Source organism: Rhyacophila brunnea, unplaced genomic scaffold, assembly GCF_057557595.1.
Source record: "Rhyacophila brunnea isolate RB1 unplaced genomic scaffold, BYU_Rbru_1.0 scaffold_18, whole genome shotgun sequence".
In the NCBI taxonomy this organism is placed as follows: domain Eukaryota; kingdom Metazoa; phylum Arthropoda; class Insecta; order Trichoptera; family Rhyacophilidae; genus Rhyacophila; species Rhyacophila brunnea.
In genome coordinates, this window is record NW_028232837.1 from 13576626 (window position 1) to 13603242 (window position 26617).

At 36.2% G+C, this 26617-nt stretch overlaps 1 protein-coding gene across 1 annotated transcript; it reads right to left on the minus strand.

The window, feature by feature from the left end:
* Positions 1-1080: 1080 nt before the first annotated feature.
* Positions 1081-26617, minus strand: Dfd (homeotic protein deformed). The gene is made up of 2 exons (XM_085945625.1): positions 25966-26617; positions 1081-1709 (listed from the first exon to the last, which is right to left on the minus strand). The coding sequence occupies exons 1-2, from the start codon at positions 26615-26617 to the stop codon at positions 1081-1083; spliced, it is 1281 nt and encodes a 426-aa protein (XP_085801751.1).

A 26617-nucleotide genomic window follows, 5' to 3' on the forward strand; every position in this document is an offset into this window, starting at 1 on the left:
CATTATTATTTTCTATAACATTACCATGAGTATATGGTAGTTTTTTTTAATATGTTTACGAATATGTCTTGTGACTGCGCCTACAATTATAGGCGGATCGAGATCCTAGTCGTTTCTTGTAAAAATACATCGTTATGTAGATAACTATAACTGTAATGCATTATTGTTAATAATGATTTTACCTAATAGGCATGTAACTATTTAATAATTATAGATGCATGTACGAAGAGGTTCTATAACGCCTAGTCGAGACCAACATACATATGTTGATCGCAAACAAATATATATTATGAAAAATGGTAAATACCAATAACTCGCGTTGACAAAAAATCTATTAACAACAGTTTTAACTTTTGCATCGCAAGTAGGGGTACGTGATCTGGTGGAATGTTGTTTTGATGAAAGCGTGCGAATTTATATGTTATGGACTGTTCAAAATACAGTAAATTTGATTTATTATTTATGTATAAGTATAGAAAAAAATATGGTTATTAAACCTACTATTCTTTTTTTAATACTACAGTAGGCCATGCAGTCTAATAGCGGTGGTGTAATGAAACAATCACACCAACACCCAGGTTTTGAGAAAATCTCATAAATATACTGTGACCTCACGGGAATCAAACCCTGAGCTCCCGAATGAAAAGTCACGTGTGTGGACATGCATTCAATTTCAAACAAATGATTGTGCTCCTGCATTTTTGTATAGCGACAAAAGCTTATAAGTACCTACACCATTTTTGATATAATTTGTTTGCAGACCTTTGTATATTAGTCTCAACTACACTTAAGTAATGCCATGGAGTTTGTAGTGTATAAAAGTATATAGAAAATTAGCATATAATATTTTTTTCCGACGTGCAAATAATAAAGTGTATAAAAATCGCTTTAAACAGAAGGTATATAACAATAATCATATCATGTATTAGGTACGTATATTTCTAGGAACATTTATATTATCCAAACATGTTTATATCTCGCTCACTAGGAACGTCCACAAATTGAGCTATAACAACTCAGTGTCAATTACACTCACAATGCAAAAACTGCCTCGTCACTCCGTGCCCGATTAAAACGTCTTTAGAGAGCTGTGAGGCCATAATCCGACTTGATAACAGGCTGATTAGTCTGTCCCATTCCAACGCCACATCCTGCGGAAGTCAGCGGTGACAGGTGGTCGCCCAAATGTCCTGACATGGCCTGGTCCATTCCTCCAGGATGCATCCCAATGTGTCCAGGAATCCCGTGCGAATTCGTGGACATGCAATTATTACCGTGAGGTGATTCTGGACTAATACTATTAGGGTGCATATTTACACTGTGAACATCTGACATTATATTGTCCGTGACATTTTCTATGCTATCTGGTCTTCCGTGACTGTTTGATTTCTTCTTGTCTTGGTTTTTGGTGCTGCGGCTTTTGGACGATGATCCTCCCTTCGTGGTGGTGACTCCTGCTGGGTTGGTTTTCCGTCTGACGTTCTTGGTGTTGGGTAACTTGTTATCCTTCTTCCATTTCATTCGTCTATTTTGGAACCAAATCTTTATCTGCCTCTCTGATAAAACTAAGGTGTGTGCTATTTCGATTCTTCGTCTTCTCGTCAGGTATCTGTTGTAGTGGAATTCTTTTTCTAATTCTAGGATTTGGTGCCTCGTGTAGGCGGTTCGTTGTCTTTTTGGTTCCATTCCAGGTTGATAAGATCCATTTGCTGCAATTTAAAAAACAAAATGTTAGTATAATGAAACTATAAATTACTTAGACATGCTCTACATATCTGTGGTTATCAGTGAAAGTAAATAATGGCTATCTATGTAGGTACTCGTATGTACAACAGAATAGATTAATAAATATAATTCCGATAGGTTATACTCCAATACACTACATTTGACGCAGGGTTTTGAATGTATGTGTCCTACGAAAATAAACCAATATTGAATGAGCGGCAGTGAATAAACCGAGAGCAGTCGTCAGAATGAAGGACATGCGTATTTTTGACACGTGTTTAAGTTTATCCCATATTCTTCTACACTCGAGATCGATTGCCTATTACTCCACACCCGTTAGGTATTTCAGTTCCCATTATTTCTGGTATGTACCAACGTATTGAATAGTGAAAAACACCACCTTATATAACATAGTAGAGTATGGATCCAGCGTCTTTATTACATGGTAGTAGGTACCTACCTACCAACTTAATTTTAATTCATTTAGAATTTTAATTTATTTACCAACTTAATTTCTTCTGTCTTTGCCTTGTATTCCGAACGTATTTATAAGTGTTTTATTTATAAAAGAATCATGATGAATTGTATTATGACCAACTGCATAGGTACTTAGGTACCTACGTACAAATTTCTGGACACGATTACTTTAGTTTTCGAGGCAATTCTATAGACTAAGTAACCAATGTAATAATAAAAGCGCAGAAATAAAAACTGCAGCAGAAGACAATACTTATTACTGTCGTTTCATAGTCTCGTTGTTCCGAAAGGTGGAGATTGCTTTGGTAATTGCCAAACGAGGATGGGATGAGATGGCATTTACGTATAACTATAGATATGGGTGTAGAATAAACTAAATTAATTATTTTAATAAAATGAGCCTATCAATATTCTACATAAATAAAGATTGGTTTACGATACACGGTGAGCTTTATGAAGTATGAATTTCCTATTTTCCATTATTATTTTTTTTAATTTTCACCCCTCTACTCAATTATAACACTTAGAATTTTACCAACTGTCCTTTTTCTATAATATTATACTTGAAATTTTTAGCCCCCTTCCTCCAAACTTTATTGAAAATAATCATTATTTTAAATACAAATAAACTCATACGGAAAAAACTCACTATTTCAAGTCGTATAACAAACTTTATCTGCACCTAATAAATTTCAAGTTATACCTACACTCGTTTTATAAATCAAATAAATACTGACTCTTAAAAATATTTAAATTAGTTCTTTCATGTATTTTTTTTTTGACCATGTCCGATCCTAATAGGATCACATGGGCCTCCACAGAGTATATGTGTATATTAATAGATTTTGTTTTTACGAGAAATGGATGTCAGCCACTTAACCTATCAGGTCCATACCCTGACTCACACACAAATTGAAAAACAATATGTGTACTTGCCAGACCCAGGATTCAAACCTGGGACCCACGGCGTCCAACGCTTAAGCCGCTCTTAAAAAATATATGTAAATAAACATATAATATAACTAGATGCTGTGATCAAAAAATCTCGTCTATGCAATAGAGATTCTGATTTGGTGAAAAATTGAGCTACAAATTTAACAAATGAAACAAGGGATCATTTCACAATAATGATAATTTCTCATACCAATTATTCTAAAAACCATACTCGAATTCTTGACAAAACAAAATATATTCTTGATTTAAAAAAAAAAATGAAAAAAGACGAGAAATCACAAGCTAACCACAGTGATAATGTGCCATACAGTGATTTTAGCAGACAGGTATGTGATTATTCCATATTTGAGACAAAGATGTTTTTTTAATGTTTTAATAAGACAGTAACATTTCAAAATAGCTACTTAAATAATAAGTACCTACCAACGTAATATTCATACATGTGTAGGTATTCATTGTTTTTAACATGTTGCTGAAGGCCATTAAAAAAATAACAACAAAGTAGTTATTATGTAGATACGAAGGTACTAACTAACTGATTCTTTAACTACAAAACTATTATGTATCTAGGTATGTCTCTAAATATTTATTTCGGCAATAGTGACCGGGTTACTAAATAAAGCGGTATCCACATCGGCAACAAGTTGCTGGCAACCTCATTAAATTTCGATTAAAATAATTTATGGTCATATAAATAAAATTATGATAATTATCGTGAAATTTAATGAGGTTGCCAGTAACTTGTTGCCAATGTGGACACGGAATTAGATTCCTACACAGTCAATGACGTTACGCAGGAGTATGAAATACGTTATATCTACGTTATGCACTGCTTTCGTATGATATTATAAGGGCTTGCGCAGACAGAGAGCGGTCGGAGTTCTGCGTTCAACCGACCGTTGACCGCTAACGTTCAGGGACAGCAGACAGGTGGCGGTCAACAATAAGCGTTCCATTTGTTTACAAACGTTGTACTGACACAAGCGCTGCATAATGCGAGACCGCTATATTCCGACTGCGAGTGGAAGTGAGAAAGCACCGCTGTTGCGTACTCACTCCCCCGTGTGGTTTCGCTCTATGTTGTGTGACTGCTCAAATTCCTATGACGGGACTGGACGGGAGGTACGGCGTTCTTTGTAATTCCGGGCATAGAACTCCAGAACTCTAGCGTTCCAATTGACCGGCGCGGTCTGACCGCCGGCTGTGTACCCATATAGTATAAAGTCCATACAGTACAAAGAACGCCGAACTCCGAACGCGGAACGCAGACCGCCCGACCGCGCGCTGTCTGCGCAAGCCCTTAAGGAGTAGAAAATCAAGGAAAAAAACAGAATAATACTTTTGACAGTGTTTAGTGTATTAAAATATTTTTCACCTGCGGTGCTCACATGAAATTAGTTTTTAAAATTACTTAGTAGTATTATGCATGTTAGAATATTTAAGATTTTTATTTTATTATATAGGTACCTATTTGTCCGTGTCAGACAGCCGAGAAGAAACTAATAAAATGCAATAGATAGTGAATTTTCAATTTATATAGGTTCAATTAGAAATTAACAATGAAAGTGTGGGGTATTTTAGTCTATGGACGTCAATGATGTCAATGCAAAAGAACATATTGTTAGGTATATACAGATAGCTAAACCGTGAACATGGGTCCATAGTGAAAGGCCTTGTTGAATGTCGTTGAATTCGCGATCACAAAAATACACGATTTAGTTTGGTTAGAGATACGTTTAATGCCATAATAGTCCAGTAAAGTTTTTACACGTGGTGGATCTCCGACGTAGGCAGCTGAAATTTGGCTGGAAAGGCTTTCATAAAAATACTCTCGAACCGCCAAGATTTTAGAAACTATGCTAGACGAGAACCAACTGAGAAGGCAAGCCGGATTCAGAAGTTCTGTCAGGGAAGTTATGTATATGACGATATATAGAATGTAGACTACCACTCGACATGGGTTTCATTGATTATGAAAAGGCATTTAATTCTATCAAAAATCCTCAATTATATAGACGCCTTGCAGGTATGATCAAAGAATCTGTATTTACTATAAAAAACATCCTGAATAACATTTATTATACAGTGATGAAACATTTATTATACAGTGAACTGCTAGACGTGCGGGCATATAGAGGTGCAGACATCCACAGTGACCACGAACTCTTGGTCGGGAAATCCCGTATAGACCTCAAACGAGTCCCAAAACCCAAAAGGACGGTCAGACTCGATGTGGAAAAACTGAAAAGTACCCGTGTGCGTGCAACCTATGAGCTGGAGCTGCAGAAGCGCTTATATGATGCTAGAACTCTCACGTCTTCCATCGACTCGGATCCCTTGGAAGGAAAATGGATATTATTCCGGGATGCTATAATGAGCTCCGCAACTACTGCATTAGGAGAGCGGCATACGCACAGGCCGGACTGGATGTCACCTCATACATGGGAGATGATTGAGAAGAGGAAGCTCCTGAAAGAATTGCGAGACAATGGTACATACGACCCACAGCGCAGCGCGGAATACCAGACAATGGACCGCGTGGTAAAGCGTTCTGCCCGCCGCGATAAGCGCCGACGCCTGGATGACCTCATTCGGGATGCGGAATCTGCTGCCTGCAAGAATAATCCAAGTGCTCTCTTCCGCATCACCAGAGCAATTTGCGGTAAAAAACGTCCAGTGGTCACTGCATTACGCAACTCTGACGGAGTGACAGTCACCAAACCTGCAAAGGTCCAGGAGCTATGGCGCCAACATTTCAGTGATGTCCTGAATCGCCCACCTCCATTGCATCCCTTCGATATTCCGTCGGAGATCACCGCCCTCAGAATCACTACTGCATCGGGATTCTGCGAAGATCCTCCGACAACTGCTGAAGTTAAAGAGGCTGTCAAATGATTGAAGCGCAGGAAAGCTCCTGGAGATGATGGCATCCATGCAGAATTTCTGCTCTGCGGACTGAGCGCTGTATTGCCGTCCTTGTGTGACCTTCTGCACGAGGTGTGGGAAAGGGAGCAGTGCCCTAAAGCCTGGAGGGATGGTACCGTTGTTACTCTGCACAAAAAGGGTAACCCACAAGACTGTAATAATTACAGAGGAATCACTCTCCTCAGCGTTCCCGGGAAGGTGTTGGCGCAGATTCTCCTGTACAGGATTAGAAGTCCCATGCTGGACGTTTTGCGTGCGCAGCAGAGTGGATTTGTCCCGGGGAAGTCCTGCTCAGAGCATATTTCAACTCTCCGAAGCCTTCTGCAACAGTACCAAGAGATGAATATACCTGTCGCCTGCTGCTTCGTGGACTATGAAAAGGCATTTGACAGTCCTCATCGTGAATCTCTGTGGCAAATTCTGCTAGGATATGGTGTCCCACGGAAACTGGTCGCCGTGATAAGTGCTCTCTACACCAATACAGAGTGTCGCGTGAGAGCAGCCGGAACATCCTCTGACCTCTTTGAAATCACGTCAGGAGTCAAGCAAGGATGTGTACTTGCGCCCTTTCTTTTTATCATCATGATGGATTTCATAATGCGTAAGACGGTTTGCCCCGACAGTGGGATACGCCTACATCATGATGACACAAGCGATCTATGCGAAGAAAGACTGTGCGACTTGGAGTATGCAGACGACGCAGTCGTGTTTGACTCGACGATCGAGAGGTTGGAGGTGACCGTGAACAGGCTAGCCGCGAACTCGATGCGTGTGGGTCTTCATCTGAATGCCGCTAAGACCAAATCCATGTGCAGTGCTGCTTGCATCGACGCCGACACTCCTCTGCGGGTTTCTGGTCTGCCCGTCGAGCTGGTGTCCAGATTCAAGTACTTGGGTGCCACGGTTGCCGATGATGGTGGTATTTCTAGTGAGCTTGGAATCCGCATGGGTGTGGCGGGCTCTGCGTTCAACCAACTTGGAGTCGCATGGAGGTCAAGGCTGTATTCTGTGAGGACCAAATGTCGTTTGTTTAACGCGTGCGTGCTACCTGTGCTCCTGTATGGCTGTGAGACATGGCATCTTACTAAGCTTCAAGAGTCTCGGCTTTTGAGCTTTGAGAATCGATGTCTCCGCAGAATCTTAGGGGTACATTGGTACGACCGCGTTACAAATATCCGAGTTCGTGAGCAGACACAACAGCCTTAGGTGATTGAAGTTATCACGAAGAGACGATTCACGTGGCTGGGACATGTATTCCGGATGCCGCCAAAAAGTGCAGCACTTCGTACCCTTGTGGCACAGCCTCAAGGGTTCCGTCGCCGTGGCCGGCCCTCCCTCACCCTGCAGCGATGCTACAAAAGCGACCTACGTGCTGCAGGTCTGACATGGCGGGAGGCACAGGAGTTAGCGATGGACCGAGGGAAGTGGCGCCAACTTGTGCTTGCCCTATGCCCCAATGTTGGGACGTGACAGGGTGAAAGAAGAAGAAGATGAAACAGTGAGCGTAAAGGTTCATAAGCTATCGTGCATGTTTACTATTGGCAAGGGTTTCTAGCAAGGTGACAATATGATCTCGCCTAAGTTGTTAATTTTGCTGCTCGAAAGATCAATTTCAGGTGACTTGATTGGGAGAATACTAAAATCGCCATTAATGGGGAATACCTCAGTCACCTGCGTTTTGCAGACGATATTGTTGTCTTTGCGAACGACCAAGAAGACCTTCAAAACAAAATGAAGAGCATGTAAATGAAAACCGTAAAATAGGTTTAAGGCAATTTTAAAGATAAAAGTAATAATAAACTATTTTATTGAAACAAACGAGATCTTCATAAACACGTCATGTCAATTTTGCTGGTGGGTATGCACTCGTTTTATGGACTGAGGCTAATGCAATATTGGTGTATATCACACACTATTTTTTTTTTTTTGAATTATTAATAACCATGTCCTTGTTTTCCGTACAGGGTGGTTGTTATTAATTTTGAACAATCACAAACACCCAGGCTTTGAGAAAAACACATAAATATTGTGTCCTGACCGGGAATCGAACCCAAAACTCTCGGGTGGAAGGCAAGCGCCTTACCCATTGCACCACGAGAGCCGCTATCACACACTATTGCACGTTGATAATGTGTGGTTCATTTTCGTAGGATTCTCACACATTCAAAACCCTGCGTCAAGATGTAGTGTATTGGGATATAGCCTACCGAAATTTTATGTATTAATCTGTTCTGTGGAACAGATACAAGTTTGCTTTTATTATAAATCTCCTCAATGCTAATGTCAATAAATATATTCATGTTTTCTCCATTTGATAGTGACATGGTACATCACTAACACAGATGATTAAAATACAGCCGTACAACATATTATATTATTAAGTAGGTAACTGCATCAAAAACAATTATATCTGTTTACAGTGCTGACATCAATGAATAAATCTTATTCAAAGTGATGACGCCTAATAGGTATAGGTACATAATGTAAATTTGTTTTATTAATCAAAGTTTTTCATATACCTAGTAAGGTAGGTAAGTAAAATAATTTTACTTCCTGTTAATCATAGGCTCAAGGTAAATTTAGAAAAAAAAACTCCAAATAGTAACACCAACTACCAGACTACTTATCCATTATATTATATATATTGGGTTCCAATAAAGACTTAAGACGGTACTTCAGTGAAACGGCAAATATTTTCAACTATAGGTGCGACGAAATTTTGGACTCGCTGGCAATCGGAGAGCGTACGTCGTCGAGCTGTGAACACGTCATTTTTTTTTCGTGATGGCGACGGGGGTATTAATTCTTAAATCGTGTAAATATGACTAAAAAACGTTACCCATTTACTTGAAAAAGAAAACATGTCAATGAATATGTTATTATTGTTACTAATATAACAATAAACAGAACATTAAATGGATGCATGTTGGATTTATATTACAAATTATATTTCTTTCGGCACGCGTCATTTGCACAATCCGCGCATCGCCTAGCCATGATCTTTTTAGACCATGCCTCAACTGAGGTATAGCCTTAACATATCCGTGGAAATATAAATAATTATAAGCACCTTTCAGTATTGCCAACTTTACTGTTGACAAAAATATGACAGACACGTTAAAAAAATAGGATAATTGACAGAAAAATGCAAAATTTCTCATAAATTAAAAAAAAAATCAAAGTTTTAAATATTGTTTCTTTGAGAACAAAGATTAAAAAATAACTAGGGAGCCGGGTAGTAGAGTTCTAAAAGAAAAGCGGGATTTAATATTTTAAAGCATTGAGGTCACATTAGGTATATTATATTTACATTTTGACTAATTGGTGGCACACGGAGTCATCAAATCAAAATTATGTGCTATACATAACGTATTATTAATATAGAAATTGGAAAACCAATCCCCATTGACCATGACTTTGACGCTTACTTCGGTTAAAAATTAATGACGGTGACATAATACAAACCCCGCAAAAGTATTTACACATATGACCGATATTTCATACGCGCTTTGTTTACGTGAAACACTTTAAGAGCGTTCATAAGGGCAAATAATTTTCAACAGTATATGGAACGTAATTTCGGCTGCGTTGCCAGTCGGAGAGCGTTAGTCGACCTGTTCGCACGTAAATTTGTTTGTGATGACGTCGGAGGAATATATTCTTAAATCGTGTAAAGATGACTAAAAAACGTTCCGCATGTAGGTACCTTAAAAAAACATGTCAATGAATTACTATTATTATTACGAATATAAAAATAAACATACTATTAAAAGGACGCATGCTGAATTTTTATGACAAATTATATTTCGTTCGGCTCGCGTCATTTGCACAATCCGCGCATCGCCTATTCATGATCTTTTTATTTTTAGACCATGCCTCAGCTGAAGTATAGTCTTAACGTTATGTATATTATGATATGCGAAACTATTTTAACACGACGTGTTAAAGTTTATCCCATATTTTTCCACATTAAAGAGTTAAATCTTTTAGAACTGCACCCAGAAGGCAATCTACTTTGCATTATTTTTGTGTTCCCTGCTGCCAGAGTAAAGAATACATCTAGAATTAGGTACAACATACTGTCATCAATTTGACTTAGAGAGGCCTCTTATATTATATAAATTCTTTTGTGAAGAACGAATATATAATTACCTAGTCTTTCAACTATGAGCGTAATGCAGAGCCATCTGGATTAACTAAGTCGCACTTGGGAATAAACACCATCCAGAGTTGCTAATGTAGCTCTATTTCGATGTGTCATGATCGTATTTTAAATGGTTTCGTTCTGGGCCACTGCCTTTTTTGTAGAATTACTACCTGCTTATATGACGTATTATTATGTATGGAAAGTGTAGGCGACGCAATCTAAGTTGCCGATATTGGCCTCTTAAAGATATATGTATATATTATGGATGGACTTACGCTTGGCTCTAGATACTTATAATCATTGATATACTACTAGATGAGCAGTTCCCATACAAGTGTCATTTTAAAAATGTACCACAAACGAATATCGTCTTATAATATTTCCTTGTAGGTATAATAATGCGTTAAGACCGTTAACATGGATTCCCGAATTTCACCCGTATTGCCCTGGCTGTAAAACTAAATTTGCGTTCTTGGAATAGTGAACCTAAGGGTGCCTGCAACGCAAAACAGACAGAGCAAGTCGTCATGCGCTGACTATTAGTTAGAGTAAGATGCAAGCTAGACCGGGCTTACTCAGTAAGTTTTAACAAAGGCCGACTCGCTAAAAATCGGGCGTCATTTTAAGAAGCATATGATTCATCCAGTAGTATATCAATGCTTATAATGGATACCAACGCATCTATTCTATACATAAGACTGCTGTCGGCAGCTATCGAGGGTGGTTTTTCATATGTTTGTATCAAAGTATGTATTATAATTATTCAGTGACGTCCCATGGGGGTAGGCAGATAGAGCGTCGCTTGGGGGCGGCAGTTACTCGAAGGGCGGCAAATCGAGGAGAATCATTTGGTATATATAGAAATAGCTACCTAAATTTAGTAATAACGAAAATATTTTTCCATTAAGAAATTCAGCCCACTGGTTGAAAACAGAATGTATTAAAAAATGACTGTAATTTTTTTGTCGAGTTTGTGATGTCTAGTTTACTTCCGTTGCCCTTCGACGTCCATGGTGACAAGAAACGACACCGTGCACGGATGATACAAAATACCGTATAAAAAAATGGAGTGAGATTTTGGCGCTGCCCAGGGCGGCATTTTGTCTAGAGACGTCACTGTACTTATTACAATAAGTTAGCCGTCTAAACAGTCTAAACTGAATACCTCTCTCTAAAATTTAGCACACCCACGAGAGGTGCTGTTAAAACATAGCATTTATTGTAACAATTACAACTAATTTATTGTAATTTTATTTTTACAATAAGTGCTAATACTTCGATACAAAACTACCCTCGATAGCTGCCGATAGCAGTCTTGTGTATAGAATAGTTGCGTAAAACCTATAACTATTAATACTGGTATATTAATGCAAGTTTAATGTGAGTAGGATTTTGTACTTTTACTCAGATTTTTAATAAATTTAAAATTTAAACCAAAAAAAACAGTTTTTAAAACTTGAAACAACGAAATTGATATCATCAATTATTTTTATTCGCTGTTCTATTTCTTTGGTTTGAAATACATCAAACTAATATTAATCATTTATCGATTGAAAAAAATCTGTAATGAAAATAAACTACAAAAGTTAACGGAGTTGTTTTAAACGTAGAACAATACAATGATAGAATGGTAATTATTGTTCGGTGTGGTACCTAGTTCCAGTTTTTACTTAGGTACCTATTTATCTTAAATTAAGTTCCTATATATAACTACCTGTTGCTATCAAACGTCTCCCGGAAAACCAACTGCAAATACATAAGCTAAATGGTTATGTATACCGTAAAGTGTAAGTAAACAGTGGTGGTTTTAGATATGCGGTGGTCGGAGGGACGGATAGGTCTGGTGGTTCCCTTACAAAATTAAAAATAAATATTTTGTTAAAAATGTCGCCAGTATTCAGGGTTTTACATCGAGATAAATACGTTTGTTTTAGAGTTTTGGTTCTTTTTAACAAAGCAACTGCCCCATCTGCTTCATGGAAAATCGCCACGGGAGCCAGTGGTGTACGGTTCATATATGCTGTAGGTACTGTATACGAAGCATTTCCAGATGGGTCTAGGACGATTTGGCACCGGAACAACTGGACGCCACAGAATTTGAAAATAAATAGACGTTAGGTACTTATAGGTACTTTAAAAAAATATATTTAATATTATTATTTATATTTAAATGATTATATTATGATTTAATAGTTGGTGAGAATGCAGACGTAAATAATGATTTAATCGTGCATATGTTTAAGTTCCAACGAAAAAAGAGTTTTTTATTTTATATAAAGTCTTAGGCATGGTAATTCTCAATCCGCAATAAAGAATACATTATGTTAATAGTAAAATGAATTAAATAAAAAGTAGTAGATAGAAACTGATTAAAATACCTCGTCTACGTTCTGTATACGTGTCTACGACAGTGCGGCGTCCAATTGTCCGGAGTCCAGTCGTCCCATTCCCTTTCCAGATATACCTAGTCGATTAAATAGTATAATATACCTACCGATTATAATATGTATTTATTGTGCAATTATATATTGCGCATAAAATACATATTTAAATTGTAAAACTTACTTAAACCTCGTTTCAAGGTTTAATTGGTCATAAACCCTAAGTACCTACCTACTTAAATAATAATATAATAAATACCTACACAACGTTTGATTATTTTTTTATTTATATAATATAATATATGACGAGATTGCTTGCAGAACCAAACTGGCATGGGGTGCATTTGGGCGCCTAAACAGTACTTATATTCAAAAGAGACCTCCCATTGTTTCTTAAGAGTAAAGTGTTCAACCAATGCGTGCTACTAACGATCACGTATGAATATGAAACATGGGCTTTTAATGTAAGAGAAATCTAAAAATTACGAGTAGCACAACGCGGCATGGAAAGGCGTATGTTGGGCATAACGTATAAATAAACTAATGGATAATGAAGCAAATAGGAGTATGCGATATGATGGTAATGGGCTGGGTATGTCACTCGGCGAGTGGACAACCGCTGGAAAAAATAATGCTGTCATACAGTGGTATCCAAGGGGTACTAAACGCCCACAATTATGCCTTAAAACTCGCTGGATAGACGAACTCATAAAGTTCAGTGAATGTATTTACGTGGCAGCGAATAATTAGGGACCAGGAAGAGTGGAGGGAGCTATGGGAGGCCTTCATCCAGTAGTGGATCGACCTCAGCTGTGTATGATGATGATAATTATTCTCTTTAACACTATAACATGTCATGAGGCCCAATGACAGTAGTGTAGTGAAACAGTAGTGTAGTTAGTAATAGAAGTGAACACCCAGATTTTGAGAAAATCACATAATTATATTATGACCGCACCGGGAATCGAACCAGCGCCTTATGCACTGGGCTACGAAGGCCGCAATCTGCTGGCCAATCTTACTATTGCTGGTACGGATATGACAGAAGAAGATAAACTAAAACTGCGTTCAACGTCATCGTCTATAGGAACTCTATCTATAGTTTATAAGTCTATACTCTATGAGTCTATGACTACAGCCGTTCGCAATTCTGTTTTATTTATCAGTTCTGTGAAAATTATATATTGATTTTTCTATGTATATTTGATCTAGGGCAAGTATCGTTTGTGTTTAGAGAATGGATGTAAACCATTCCTCATTAAAAAGTCTGTAAATATAACTTCAACAAAGTGGAGGCTCGTGCCGCGCATTACGGTTGTGAACAACGTGAAAATTTACTTTTACTAAAATACCAAAACTAAGTCAAACCAGAATAGAAGTCCCACAAGAGAATGTCCAATAATGTTTTATCTGTTTAGAGTCACATTTCGGACTCTCTGTCTGGTTGAAATATTGGCTGAAGTGTCGAAGGGTCAGGAGTAAGGAATTTACTGCGGCTGTAGTGATTGAATCGCTGGCGCGCTGTGAGAAGAGGGTCGATGGTGGCTATCTGCCAAAACTGACCGAAAAGTGGAAAACACCATGGGGTAGGTACAGGTCGATTTTTCACGAAACATCTTTATGTACTTCTTAATTTTTTATTACCTACTTAGTAATGGTGAGAAATATTGTTGACAGATTATATTGCGCTTTCATTAAAAAGATTCATTAGCAAACAATTATATGACATTTAACTTTTACCTTGACGTATAAAAATTATTTAAGTAAATATGTAAGTAGGTACCAGAATTTAATTAGTGTTAAAATAATTAAAATCTATATTTATTTGTATGAATATTCGCATTTTTCTATAACCGATATGTCATGGCTGCGATTTCATAATGATATAATGTAGTGTAAAAGACGGAAGCGGAGGTCGGGAGTTTAGTTATGTACCTAAGTATGTGAACGAACGTGGATTAGTAGTCGCCAAGATCGTCGCTCAAGATTTCTGCAGCCATGCTACTCGTATAATTGTAAGACAACAATGGCGAAGGGTACCTGTTGAAGGAAGTTAGGTTGTAGTAGGTAACAAAAGTTCTATTGTAGCCATATTTACGGAACATCAATTTGAATTATTAATCAGCAATAAAACTGATACAATTTACTACTGATATAAAATCTCATTAGTATTTTACCTTTTTTATAAAATATATTTCACTAATATAAATTGTACTATCCGGTAGGTCACCCAAGCTATGTGAAAAGGTTGGTAGGCGTTGTCTTTGGAAGCATTAGTCGTAGCAGCAAACTATATAAATGAAACTTTGGTTATAAAATTGCATTGCATATATTACCTAGTAGACGATTCGATAGACTTGGATAAAGTATATCTTTGTGTATATTATGAATCCTAAATTCAATGCTTACACAGGCGTGGCTCTTTTGGTATTTTTTTTGACCTTTGAAATGTTTTGGGTTAATTAAATTATTATTTTTTAATAAAGTAAAATAATCATCTGCTATACAGTCTTCGACACTGATAAGGCACTGACATTTCTAAATTAATCAACAGATACCAGACCTTCGTATCAAAAGTTTGAAAACTCTGAACTAGAACTGTAACTCCACAATCCATTAAAAAAATTACCGTAGGTACCAAATGATCATTTGTATTTTACAACGTTTTTCTTAGCTCGTATTCTTATTCGTCCGGTGGTTCTTTGTCCGGTACAAATCTTGCAATCGATTTTTAACTAACTTCCCGACTAGCTAGACATTTGAAATTTTAGAATATATCAAAACACGATGCCAATACATTTTTTTAATACTTTTAGCCATCTTTAAGTAGAATTGAATTCATTTTCAGTTAATTCTGTTTTGTATAAAAAGTTATTTCGACACCATTATTGGTTGCTAGGGGTCTGGGGTCCTAGCAACTAAATTATTATTATATACGTGCGTTACTATGGAAATCAATATGACATGTCAAGTACATTTTTTTTGATCGTTTAAGCTAGTCAAGTCAAGTTTATATGGTTCAACAGAATTTAAAACGTTGTATAAGGCCATATACCATTGGCAGACGCACAGACCCAACCCGATCCAACGATCGACGCCAACCGTCGTCGATAGCTATTTGCAATTACACGCAACGATTCAATCTCGTTGGTCCTTGATTTGATTGGTTAAAATAATACTAGTGTTGCTATTATTAAAAATATAGGTTGAGTGAAAACTAGATATTTCTTAGATTGGTGGCTACACTGAACGCATTCCCGCGCAATTTTACGTCAACAAAACTGAGCTGTCAGCTGTCAAACCTAGCGAGCATCAGATCTGTTAAAATTTATGCGGCCGTTTGACATTTATAGAAAGTTTGTATACTTATTGTTAATTTACATCATGAATAACTGGGCGAGCTTCAATCTCCAAACCAATTGAGTAATTCGAATATCGAAATCGCATAATCGAAAGACTAATTTATTGTAGCGAGTATGGCTATATTTCAACTGGCTCAGGCGGTCAGGACTCGCCGTAAACGAAAACACTGGGTCAAAAGTTGGCTAACTGAAGAACAGCGTGATCGCCATTGAATATGGCGGGTTTTTTTTACGTTCCACACTATATCTTTGGCGTGTATTTATTCGACGAGGACTGTGTCCTCGGTGATACTCCATATATATTTTTTAAGTTTTCGCCATCTTGTAGTTGTTCAGTTGAAATCGTAGAATGAAATGAACGACCGTTTGCATGACTCAGGCGCATATTCGGCTATTTTCGTACGCTTTCGGCAATCTTCGCTTGATAATGAAAGGATCGCACGACGGATAATAGAAAATTTTCCACTTTCGACCCGATCGCTCACGATCCTTGAAAACCATAGAGAATAGAGTTTGACAGTCGTGGCAGACGATCGGGCCAGACGCAATCTGCCAATGGAATATGGGCTATATAAAAAGTTCTTCTTATCTTGTAATTATTACTCATATTTTAAATCATAATCACACCAAAAATATTTGACCCATACGGTTCGTCTGCTAGAAATGCTAGATGGATAGATTTTTTTTTGAAGAACAGAACCGGGGTTTCAAAATTTATTTTGCCAGAATTAAATCCATTATATTAATGATGTTATTAAAACAGATCTCAGTAGGTACTAAACATTAATTTAGAGTATTTAGAGTATAGAAAATTAATTAAAGTATTCGATATTTCTGATTACAGTGATCGTTTATACAAAAAACCGACTTATACTGGAATGTTAAGGAGTAGAAGAAGGTCGTATTAAATATTCAACATTTACGACAATTTTATGGATTCTTCAAAAAAAGATATCACCTACTGACACCTATTTGACTATTACTCGTATTAACTTTGATTTTTTTCCTTTTTCGATGATTACTTTTATAATTTCGACCGTGTTTAGGAAAAAGGGCGTAACCCTCCCAGAACAAATTTTACAGGAAAGGCAAAAAACGTTTTTTGAATGATTTTGGTTTAATATTAAAAAAAAATAGTCACATACATTGGGTGCATGATGATTGATGATTTGGTGTAATATCTTTTCGATCTAACAATAATTAAAGAAGTTATTACAGTAATAATTTGGTATTTGCGGCTTACTTTCTTTTTACAGAACGCAGTGGCGAAGGGTGATTTTTGGAACGAGGTAGGCTGTGGAGATCTGATAAAAAGAACACACTTGTCAGGTATACTTACGAGAAATAAGAAGATAATACGATATTACTACGAATGAATTGGTAGACACTAATGACAACGACACACTAATTTAATGAAACTTCAAAAACTCACTGACGACATAAAATTAAGCGATCAGTTTAAATTTCGTATTTTTTCAAAACATTTATACACATCAAAAATCATTAGATAAAAGTTCTTTTTATTTTTGAAAACAGTCTATATTAATTATTAATATTCGATTAAACACTATATTTTTTTCGGTTTTAGGCTCTGCGATTGGAACTTACCTTAGTTTATACAATTCGATAGACTGGAAGGGGCTACATGACGTAAAGTCCATATGAAAAAAATTGAGAATTGTTTGAAACATAATCCGACCTTTATTTACGCCAAGACAGATGGCGCGTTGTAGTATATTTTTTAAAACCTTTGTAATTATCTGTGTAATACATTCCTACACATACGGTATCTCTCTTTGGCAAAATAAATTATTTTAGAGTATATAAATAATCAAGTGATTATATAAATAAGTCAGTATGCAATTAAAAAATATTTTTCTTAAGAAGGTAGGCTTCAAATAATCGCCTAGTATGGAGTCTTCGCCACTGACAGAACGTGTATTTAGGTGTATACATTGTCAACATCTAATAAAAGCACTTTTCGAAAAATCGAGGGTTACGTCATTTTTCCTAAACAGTCGATTCGTTACGTAGGTGGGTTCTATACGTTTATCCTGGATACAGCGGCAAACACATTTTGAAAATAGCAGATATACTGGATTATTTGTTAGTTTGGGTTAGTTTAGGTTAGGTTAGGTTAGGTTATCCTAACAAATAATCCAGTATATCGCCTATTTTAAAAATGTGTTTGCCGCTGTATCCAGGATAACCGACTTGTACCCGTAGGTGTTACACCACAGGACAGATTAATAAATATAATTTAGATATGCTATATGTATCCCAATACACTACATTTTGAAGCAGGGATTTGAATGTGTGTGTCCTACAAAAATGAAACACACATTATAGACGTGCAATAGTGTGCGTTGAAACCTTCAAGTATACCAATATTGAACGAGCGTCAGTACATAAGCCAAGAGCAGTTGTCAGAACGAAAGACAAGCTTAGAATGACGTATTAATGACACGTGTTTGTTTATCCCATATTCTTCCACACTCGAGATCGGTTGCCTGCTACTACATACCCGTTAGGTAATTTAGTTTCCCTAAATTCCCCACTGCCCCTACCCATATTATCAGAAGTTATTTGTTGTGAAACAAAGCGATAAATATTATTGTATTGTAAAGTCATGATATTTGATATTTTTTTTCCATATTACGATGGCTAATATATTTTTTAATAATTTTGCGAATTTATCCACTTGGTCATAGTGGTTAGAGAATTGCTTTTCTTTAAAAAAAAAAAAAAAACAAAAATCTGTATTATTATGAATCTAAATTGGATTAATATTAAATACATAAATATCAATAAATCATTATAAAAGTGTCATTAAGTGACATAGTGATACCTAGTCTATTAATAATAATATAAAAAAAAGAAAATGTCACAGTTTGAGTATAATTTTTCAACAGTTTATTAGTCATTAGCATGTCAAAATAAACTACTTAAGAATCAGCTGTTCCATTGACAGAGAAAAACCATATGTAATCCAAATACATTAGAGCAAAACTACCTGGGTAGGTATCTACTCGGATATGAGAGCAAGTATTTAATGTTATAAGCATCTATAATATGTATTTAAAACTAAACTCTACCTACAACTGATAGAGGGTTACACAATAAACTACCTACCTATTGTATCGCTCCACACATTAGGTGCTTTTTCGTTATTGTGAAAATCAGTTTACACATTTATAAGACAACTGAATGCAGAACTATTCTAAATCACATTTGCAATATTTTGCAGAACAGTTTTTTGAAACAGCCTACTTCAGCTAGGTATTTATTTTTTATATATGTGTCGCTACATTTCAAAATAGGCCAAGTCCACCTTTAGGTATTTTTGAGTTTTTTATGAATTGCTGAAGAACTACTGCTTTCTAACATTTATGCATTATCAAAATGTAGAATTTATTAATTTTAAATATTCTATACTCGCAACAATATTAACTTTCATCCTTGTGACTGTGTTTTTGAGAAAACAAAAAGCTGTTTTTCTCCTATTCATCTATTATGAACTCGGCTGATTTTGAAATCTAGCGACAGATATACAAGTGTATGCACCATTTTTTCATCAATAATTCTACTAAGATATGATGCACACATTTCTTAATAAAAATAATAAATAATTTCAGTAAGTTGTTTCAAACAATTGTCTGGTAAAAAAAATCAAATGTAAGTTATAATAGTTAGTTCTGCATTCAGCTGACGAGTCAAGAATAATTAATTATTTTGTTTTATAGTGCAAATGCAACGAATAGAATATACCTACATATAGATATGTAGATTGGTATGTAGAGGAAAGAAATATTCTTCTTGCATTGCGGCCACGACGAAATCACTTTGCAACGGTGTTAGAGTCATTTGAAAGTAACGAAACCAACACCTAAATGAGTCGCCTGCACTGCCACAAGAATCTATAATATCTAGGTTGCCTATATATATGCAGGAGGTAGAATCTTTTATTTCTATGGGGTGTAAAATTAAAAAGATTTCTCTTTTTGTTTAAAAAAACATTTAAAATACAATAATAATTGTGAGAAGACATTGTAAGCTCGAGGAAATACATGACGTATGCATGTACCTAAGTCATGTATCTCTTTATTATTGGCAGTTATCAATGGTTTATTAATTACATACCCAATCAAAATAAAAAAGGATTATACCTTCAAAAGAATGCGGTAGTATGAAAATAGTTTTAATTAAATACTAGGTTAATTAAATATGTAGGTAGCTAGGTAATTATGCAAACTTATGATAGACTACTTAGGTAGCTGGTTAAGATATCCAACAACCTTGATTTTTTAATTATAAAAAATAATACTTAGGTACATATTTAGGTAGGTACCTACCTATTAGCTTTACAAAAAATTGATGCACGTTTTAATCAAAACATGCACTCGAATTGAACAAAAAATAATAATTGATAAATAAGATTGCTTTATGTATCTATGAGTATGCAGGTACTCAACGCCATAGTAAAATAAAATTGCAATAACAATCCTATTGAAATCATGTTTTGGTTTAGAAAATAACAAAATTAACTAAATAACTTAACGTGCTTCTAATAAGTCTAAAACGATACGTGAGTAGGTAGGTACGTTCCTACATATTATAACAATTAGGTACCTATATAATATGTATGTACATTTTAACATTTTTTTAACCTAGATGTTGTGACCAAGATTGCTTGTTTGTAAAAAGGAAGCTCTTGAGTTTCATTTAAAACTGAATTTGTTCAATTCATCGGTAACAATTTTGGACTTTGGCTGGATTGGTTAAAAAAAAGAAAATCTGGACGGAAAATCAAATATGTTTAAATTCAACAATTCTCGATTTTCAAGAGTCGAAGAAAGCTTAGAAAGCACAAGGTCTATAACTCTAAAGTTGTCTAAAGCTAACTGAATCAAGAGTAAAGAATAATATTGACAAAACGGTCTGCAGATACTAGTAACTAGATAGCTAGGTTACATGTAAATTGCACCTAAAATATTTCACCGTAGCAAAGTTCTTCGTGAGCTTTCTATCGGAAAGAGATGACTGCACCTATACTATACACTATAGGTACAGTATACGGTCTCTAATTTAATTAGATTCAGTATGAACATTAATTCAATTTTCATAGCTGATTTTGGAAAAATTCATGAATTCGAGAATGAAAACCTAACCTAACCTAACAAATAATCAAGTATATCGGCTATTTTCAAAAATTGTTTGTTGCTGGCTTCCTGTAAAGTGTAAACCGACAAGAACCGTGTTTTATTTAAACATAAATTTTATGCCAGTAGGTAGATACTATACGACCCAAAGAGGCTGGACTGTCTTTAATATACGGCTATATATTTCCGATACAACATTTCACGGTGAAGTGAAAAACGGCGAACTGCGTACGTACAGGTTTCCGGACACGAGATATCTAAGTTTATGTATGTATTATGTACTATGTAGGTCATGGCCCCCACATCCTAAAACGGTCCCCCCGGTCAGGATCTTTGGCGCCCCCCCTACCTATCACTAAGTTTGATGGCATGTGCGACGCACAACAGAAGTGATTTCCAAATTGTGTTAGAGGTAAAAGTAAGGGCCTTCGGTTTATTTTTAGGGATTTTATGTAATTTTAATTCATCTAGGTACTTAAATTATGTGGTTGTCAAGTTTAGTATCAACACAAAACAATAAAATTGCATCTAACAATCTCATTTTTAAAATGTAAAATTCCCTCTCATGAAATAGCGCCTTTTACCTACTATTAAAGCACATTTCTGATGTGTGTTTATCTTAAAAAAGGGCGGCAAATGAAGGAACGAATAGATACAAATATTACAACTTTCGAGAGAAGTGATGGTTTTCCATGAAGAAGACGATGCGATCGCTTCTTTAGATAGTATTGACATCTTAGTTTTAAAATATTCGATGCATAAAAATGCTGACAACATAACTATTGTTGTTTTGTAGTACCTATTGTTATATGTATAATACCTACATAGTATTGTAATGGCGGTGTATTGCAAATTTTTCACAAGAGTGCCTTCAAGCCTTTCAGTGCCATAGATCTCCACGTACCTAAAACTACCACCGTTTACGAGTAGATTTCGTGTAAATTCTATGACTCTCAGTAGATGATGTGCATGTCAATTTAAAGAGTTTTGGTGTAGGTATTTGCCCAATTAAGATGGCCGAATTCGAATATAACTAAATAATAAAATAGTTATGTGGGTATCTATAGAATTTGCAGACAATTTGAAACTAAACATACAAGGGGATGGTATTCTACGTCTGTTTAAGGGTGGCACTTTGCCTAGAGACGTCACTGAATTAACTATGACTGTGTTATAAACTATTAACACAGAGTGCGTTGATGAAAGCTGCTTAATTTAATTGTAGGTTTTATTTCCAAATAAAGAAACCGCACATCTATCTTACTACGTTCAGCCTCAAACGAAATACGTTTTAGAATGACTACATATTCTCTACTTTTATTATTTTATGGAAAATCCGTCATAATGAAAAAACATTTGATTTCGCGAATTATATTTAATGTGAGCACATTATTCAATATATCTAACAATAGTTAAACACAGATTTAAATTATTAGTCCCTGTCAATTTATCTCGAGTGGATAACAAAAAAAAAGGATCGATATTGAATAATGGGTATCCCTTCTTGCAGAAACGACATTTAAGTAAACTTTATCAAAAGCTTTTACCGCAAGCTTTTTCGAAATCGATCCGAATTAATCACTGATCCCAGAAACGACACATCGTTTGTTCATTATGAATATCGAATTTAAAAGAAATCCACTTGGGATAATGAGCTAACATTAGCGACACAATGGCCCTACCCTCGATGGAAGTACCCTTGAAAACCACCCCGGCGTCTTGGGATCGTTTCCAGCATTGTGCCGTTGAAACAAATTGCAGGCGATCAATAATGCATAGTGTTTGCAATATTTAACCACAACAGTTTTGTAACTTTAATGCTATTTTGACATTTAACTAATATCGTCGGCTGTTATACAAACAGCGTGATGCACTTTGACGGGTGTAATATTATGCATCAAACCACTGCCTTTTGTTGAAGATACTTTGAATCGTGGTGTTGCATTTGGATTTAATAAATATTATATTATATACATTTTTTTTAAAAATAGGATAGCATATTTAAGACTTTTCTTGACGGGTTGATCGATTGGCGATGTGGGAATAATATTTTTGAAAGCGCGTTTCGGTTAATTCTGTGTCTTTGATTTGAAAGGTATTTTCCGACACGGTTTTTAGTAGAGCGTAAATATTTTGAACAGCAATTCTTCATTTGAAATCTAGATTTTTTTTTGCTGAACTACACACTAGAGTGGGTATCTACATTATTCAAAAATTCAAGGGGACTAACATGTTTTTTAATAGGTACCTAGGTACCTGCTTACAACTGCATAGAGCGATTTTCTTTAACGCTGATGACGCAATCGATTCGTCATAAAATTTAAAAGGGGCCACGAAACAGTTAAAACCAGTCATACAAATATTAAAAGATGCGTTTGTCTCACAAATTGGCTAACGGTGTGTTTCCTTACATTTGTCACGACCTCCGTCCAATACCTATTCAGTTTTAGCTATTGTGCCCAGTGGTGATTTTCTTTATTCGTCAAAAAAAATTAAAGACGCATTGATACAGTTCAGACTAGTCATATTAAATTAAGTATACCGAAATTTTAAAAAAAAATGTGGGTTTTCCTCAGAATTTGAATACTTACCTATAGGCAACATATTACCTTCTCAAAGCATAATAAAATCGCTGTAACTAACATTAAAAAGGTCTATGACATAACTACTCTGACATACGTAGGTAGGTAGCAACTAATATTAGGTAGGTATGTGTAATCTTTGTTACCTATCTCTAATAAGAAATTGCTAGTGGGGAGATAGGTATCTACATTCGTATTTTTACTACATTGGTAATTGGAACTTATAGGTACTTGATATTTACTTTTTTAGGGGGGAGGGGCTTTAAATCAATCAGTGCCTTGGTTCATCAAGTCCCTAAACCCGCCATTGTAGATACTAGTTAGGTAGAATAGTGACATCATTTAATTATGAAAAAGTGAATTCATAAAAATGAAAATGGTGAGTGAACAATATAGGTATTATATAGGTATATGACAGCTATGAGGAACGTTTTAAAATTCAGGTGACGAAACTAAAAAAATGAAGGTATCTAAATATTTATACGTACCTACTTAAGTACTCGTACTTCATCATATTCGATCCTGAGAGGATCAACAGATTTTTTTTAAAGGGAAATGGATGTTAGCCACTTGCTCAGCCTATAGGTCCATAGTCATGAAAAACAATGTGTATTTGCCAGATCCAAGGTTCGAACCTGGGACCCATGACATTAGAAGCCGACGCTTAAGCCGCTCGGCCATCGTGAGCGTTAAATATTTACACTGATATCTAATGGGTAGCGATAAATTTGGGACATATTTTATAACTTCGACCGGGGGCTTATGTTTCGACGTTACGACGGGACGAATTTTTTCCGAAACATACAAAACAGAATTAACTGAAAATGAATTCAATTCTGCTTAAGGATGGCCAAAAGTATTAAAAGAATGCGTTGTCGTCGTGTTCTGATTGATATATTCTAAAAGTTTCAAATGTCTAGCTAGTCGGGAAGTTAGTTAAAAATCTTCAATCGTCCTATACACATCTTGGACAAACAAGAAAAAATTTGTACTGGACAAACAAGAATACGAGCTAATAAAAACGTGGTAAAATACCAAAGGGTAAAAGAAAATTCGAATGAAATTAAATTTTCCATTCACCACGGCCACAATTTAAAATAAATATTGGTTATATAGCCGTGTAGGCTATTTTGGCATTTGCTGTGCTTAGGTTAAACATGAAAAGGTTAAAAATAAAAATAATTATTAATTATAGGTCGGTAGGTACCTAAGTATTTTAATGTCTTTGAAACAAAAATATTTTTGTTATAAGAAAAATAACTTTATTTCAAAATCATTATATGTAATGGAGCTCAATAAATAAGTAGGTACCTATATTTTCGTTCGAAAATAAATCCCGAAACTTTGCCAACGGGTACTCAAAACTAATTTGTGTACCTATTTCCTATTGTTTATAAACCCAATTCTACCAAATTTGATTGTTTATTTTACTTATTAGATTTTTACAAAATTATGTAGGTTAGTAGATAGGTACATAATCTAGTATGTCTTACAATTTGAATTGTATGTTATTGACATCCACCTTAATGCCGACTTAAAACATAAAAAGTTTCCTCACCACAGATATAATACCTATTTGATTCATTTTCAGGTACTTAGCTACTTACTAGGTACATACCTACGTAGGTACGTAGGTATTTACTCATTAGGTTTTTATGCTTTGATTTGGATTTTGTTTTTTTTTAATGAGAAATGGATGTTAGCCACGTGCTTAACCAATTAAACACATGTTTCAAAAATAATATGTGAATTTTCTAGAACCCAGTGACGTCCCTAGACAAATTGCCGCTCCATTTATTATACAGTATTTTTCATCATCCGTGCGCGTGTCGTTTCTGGTCATCAAGGACGTCGAAGGGCAACGGAAGTAAACTAGACATCGAAAATCCGACAAAAAATACAGTCCTGTTAACTTTTGATGTTAATTAATATCTACATTTTGTTTCCAACCAGTGAAAACTATTTCTATGTAACAAATGATTCTCCTCGATTTGTCGCCCTTCGAGTAACTACCGCCCCCAAGCGATGCTCAATCTTCCTACCCACACGGGACGTCACTGCTAGAACCCAAAACTCATTCGTCAATCGATTGATTACGCATCCTATAAAGGTGAAAAGAAAGCTTTGAAAAACTTAAATATTTGTAACTACGTGGTTACCTAATAAAATTATCTAATAAAAGAAATACCTATCTACCTACATATTGTCTTTTTATGATCTTGAAATTCGATAGTCATGAATTGGTATGCTTACCGACGCCCGCAACGTGAATCTTTTTCATCCAAGGATAGATGACTCTCTCCCCATTGTCCGAGCCTTCATCATCATCATCGTCGTCATCAATATCCGGACTCCCATCCATCATCAGTCTGTCCTCATCCAGCGCATCAGATCGCCCATCCAACGACGCCGAATCCTCCAATCGCAATCTCAACTCCTGCAATTGCTGCCCGGCCGGAGCCGCTTCTTCGATTCGTCGTTCAAGACGTAGACCGAGCTCCGTAAGTCCCGGAAGACCCCCTGCGGGTCCCAGGAGGCTTGTTTCTGTATGATTTCCCTGTGGAAGCTCTCCAGGCGAAGGATGCTGCACTTGTTGAGGGTAGTAGGTGTAACCACCGTAGCCAGCGAGCGGCAAAGGCGTTCCGTACGGCGTAGTAGCCGGTTGATGATGGTGAGGGTATCCATATTGGTGTAGATGGTGCTGGGAGTGCGCTAAATGGTGATGGTGGTGATGATGCGACGGGAAGAAATCTCCTGGCTGGGCTTGGATATAGTCGGCCTGGCTGTATTCCTCGCTGGGTGGAAACTTGGGGTCGGGCTGCAGGTGATGGTAGCCTCCTCCCGCGCCGCCGATGGACCCCCCGCCCGCGTTCGCCGAGGCTGTGGGCATGAGGAAAGAGCTCAT

What these genes read in the sequence shown, in the direction of transcription:
- Dfd (XM_085945625.1), bottom strand. Translation starts at nt 26,617, where the DNA reads ATGAGCTCTTTCCTCATGCCCACAGCCTCGGCGAACGCGGGCGGGGGG. An exon ending in GATTCACGTTGCGGGCGTCG is followed by an intron (nt 1,710 to 25,965) that starts GTAAGCATACCA and finishes TTTAAATTGCAG; the next exon opens with CAAATGGATCTTATCAACCT.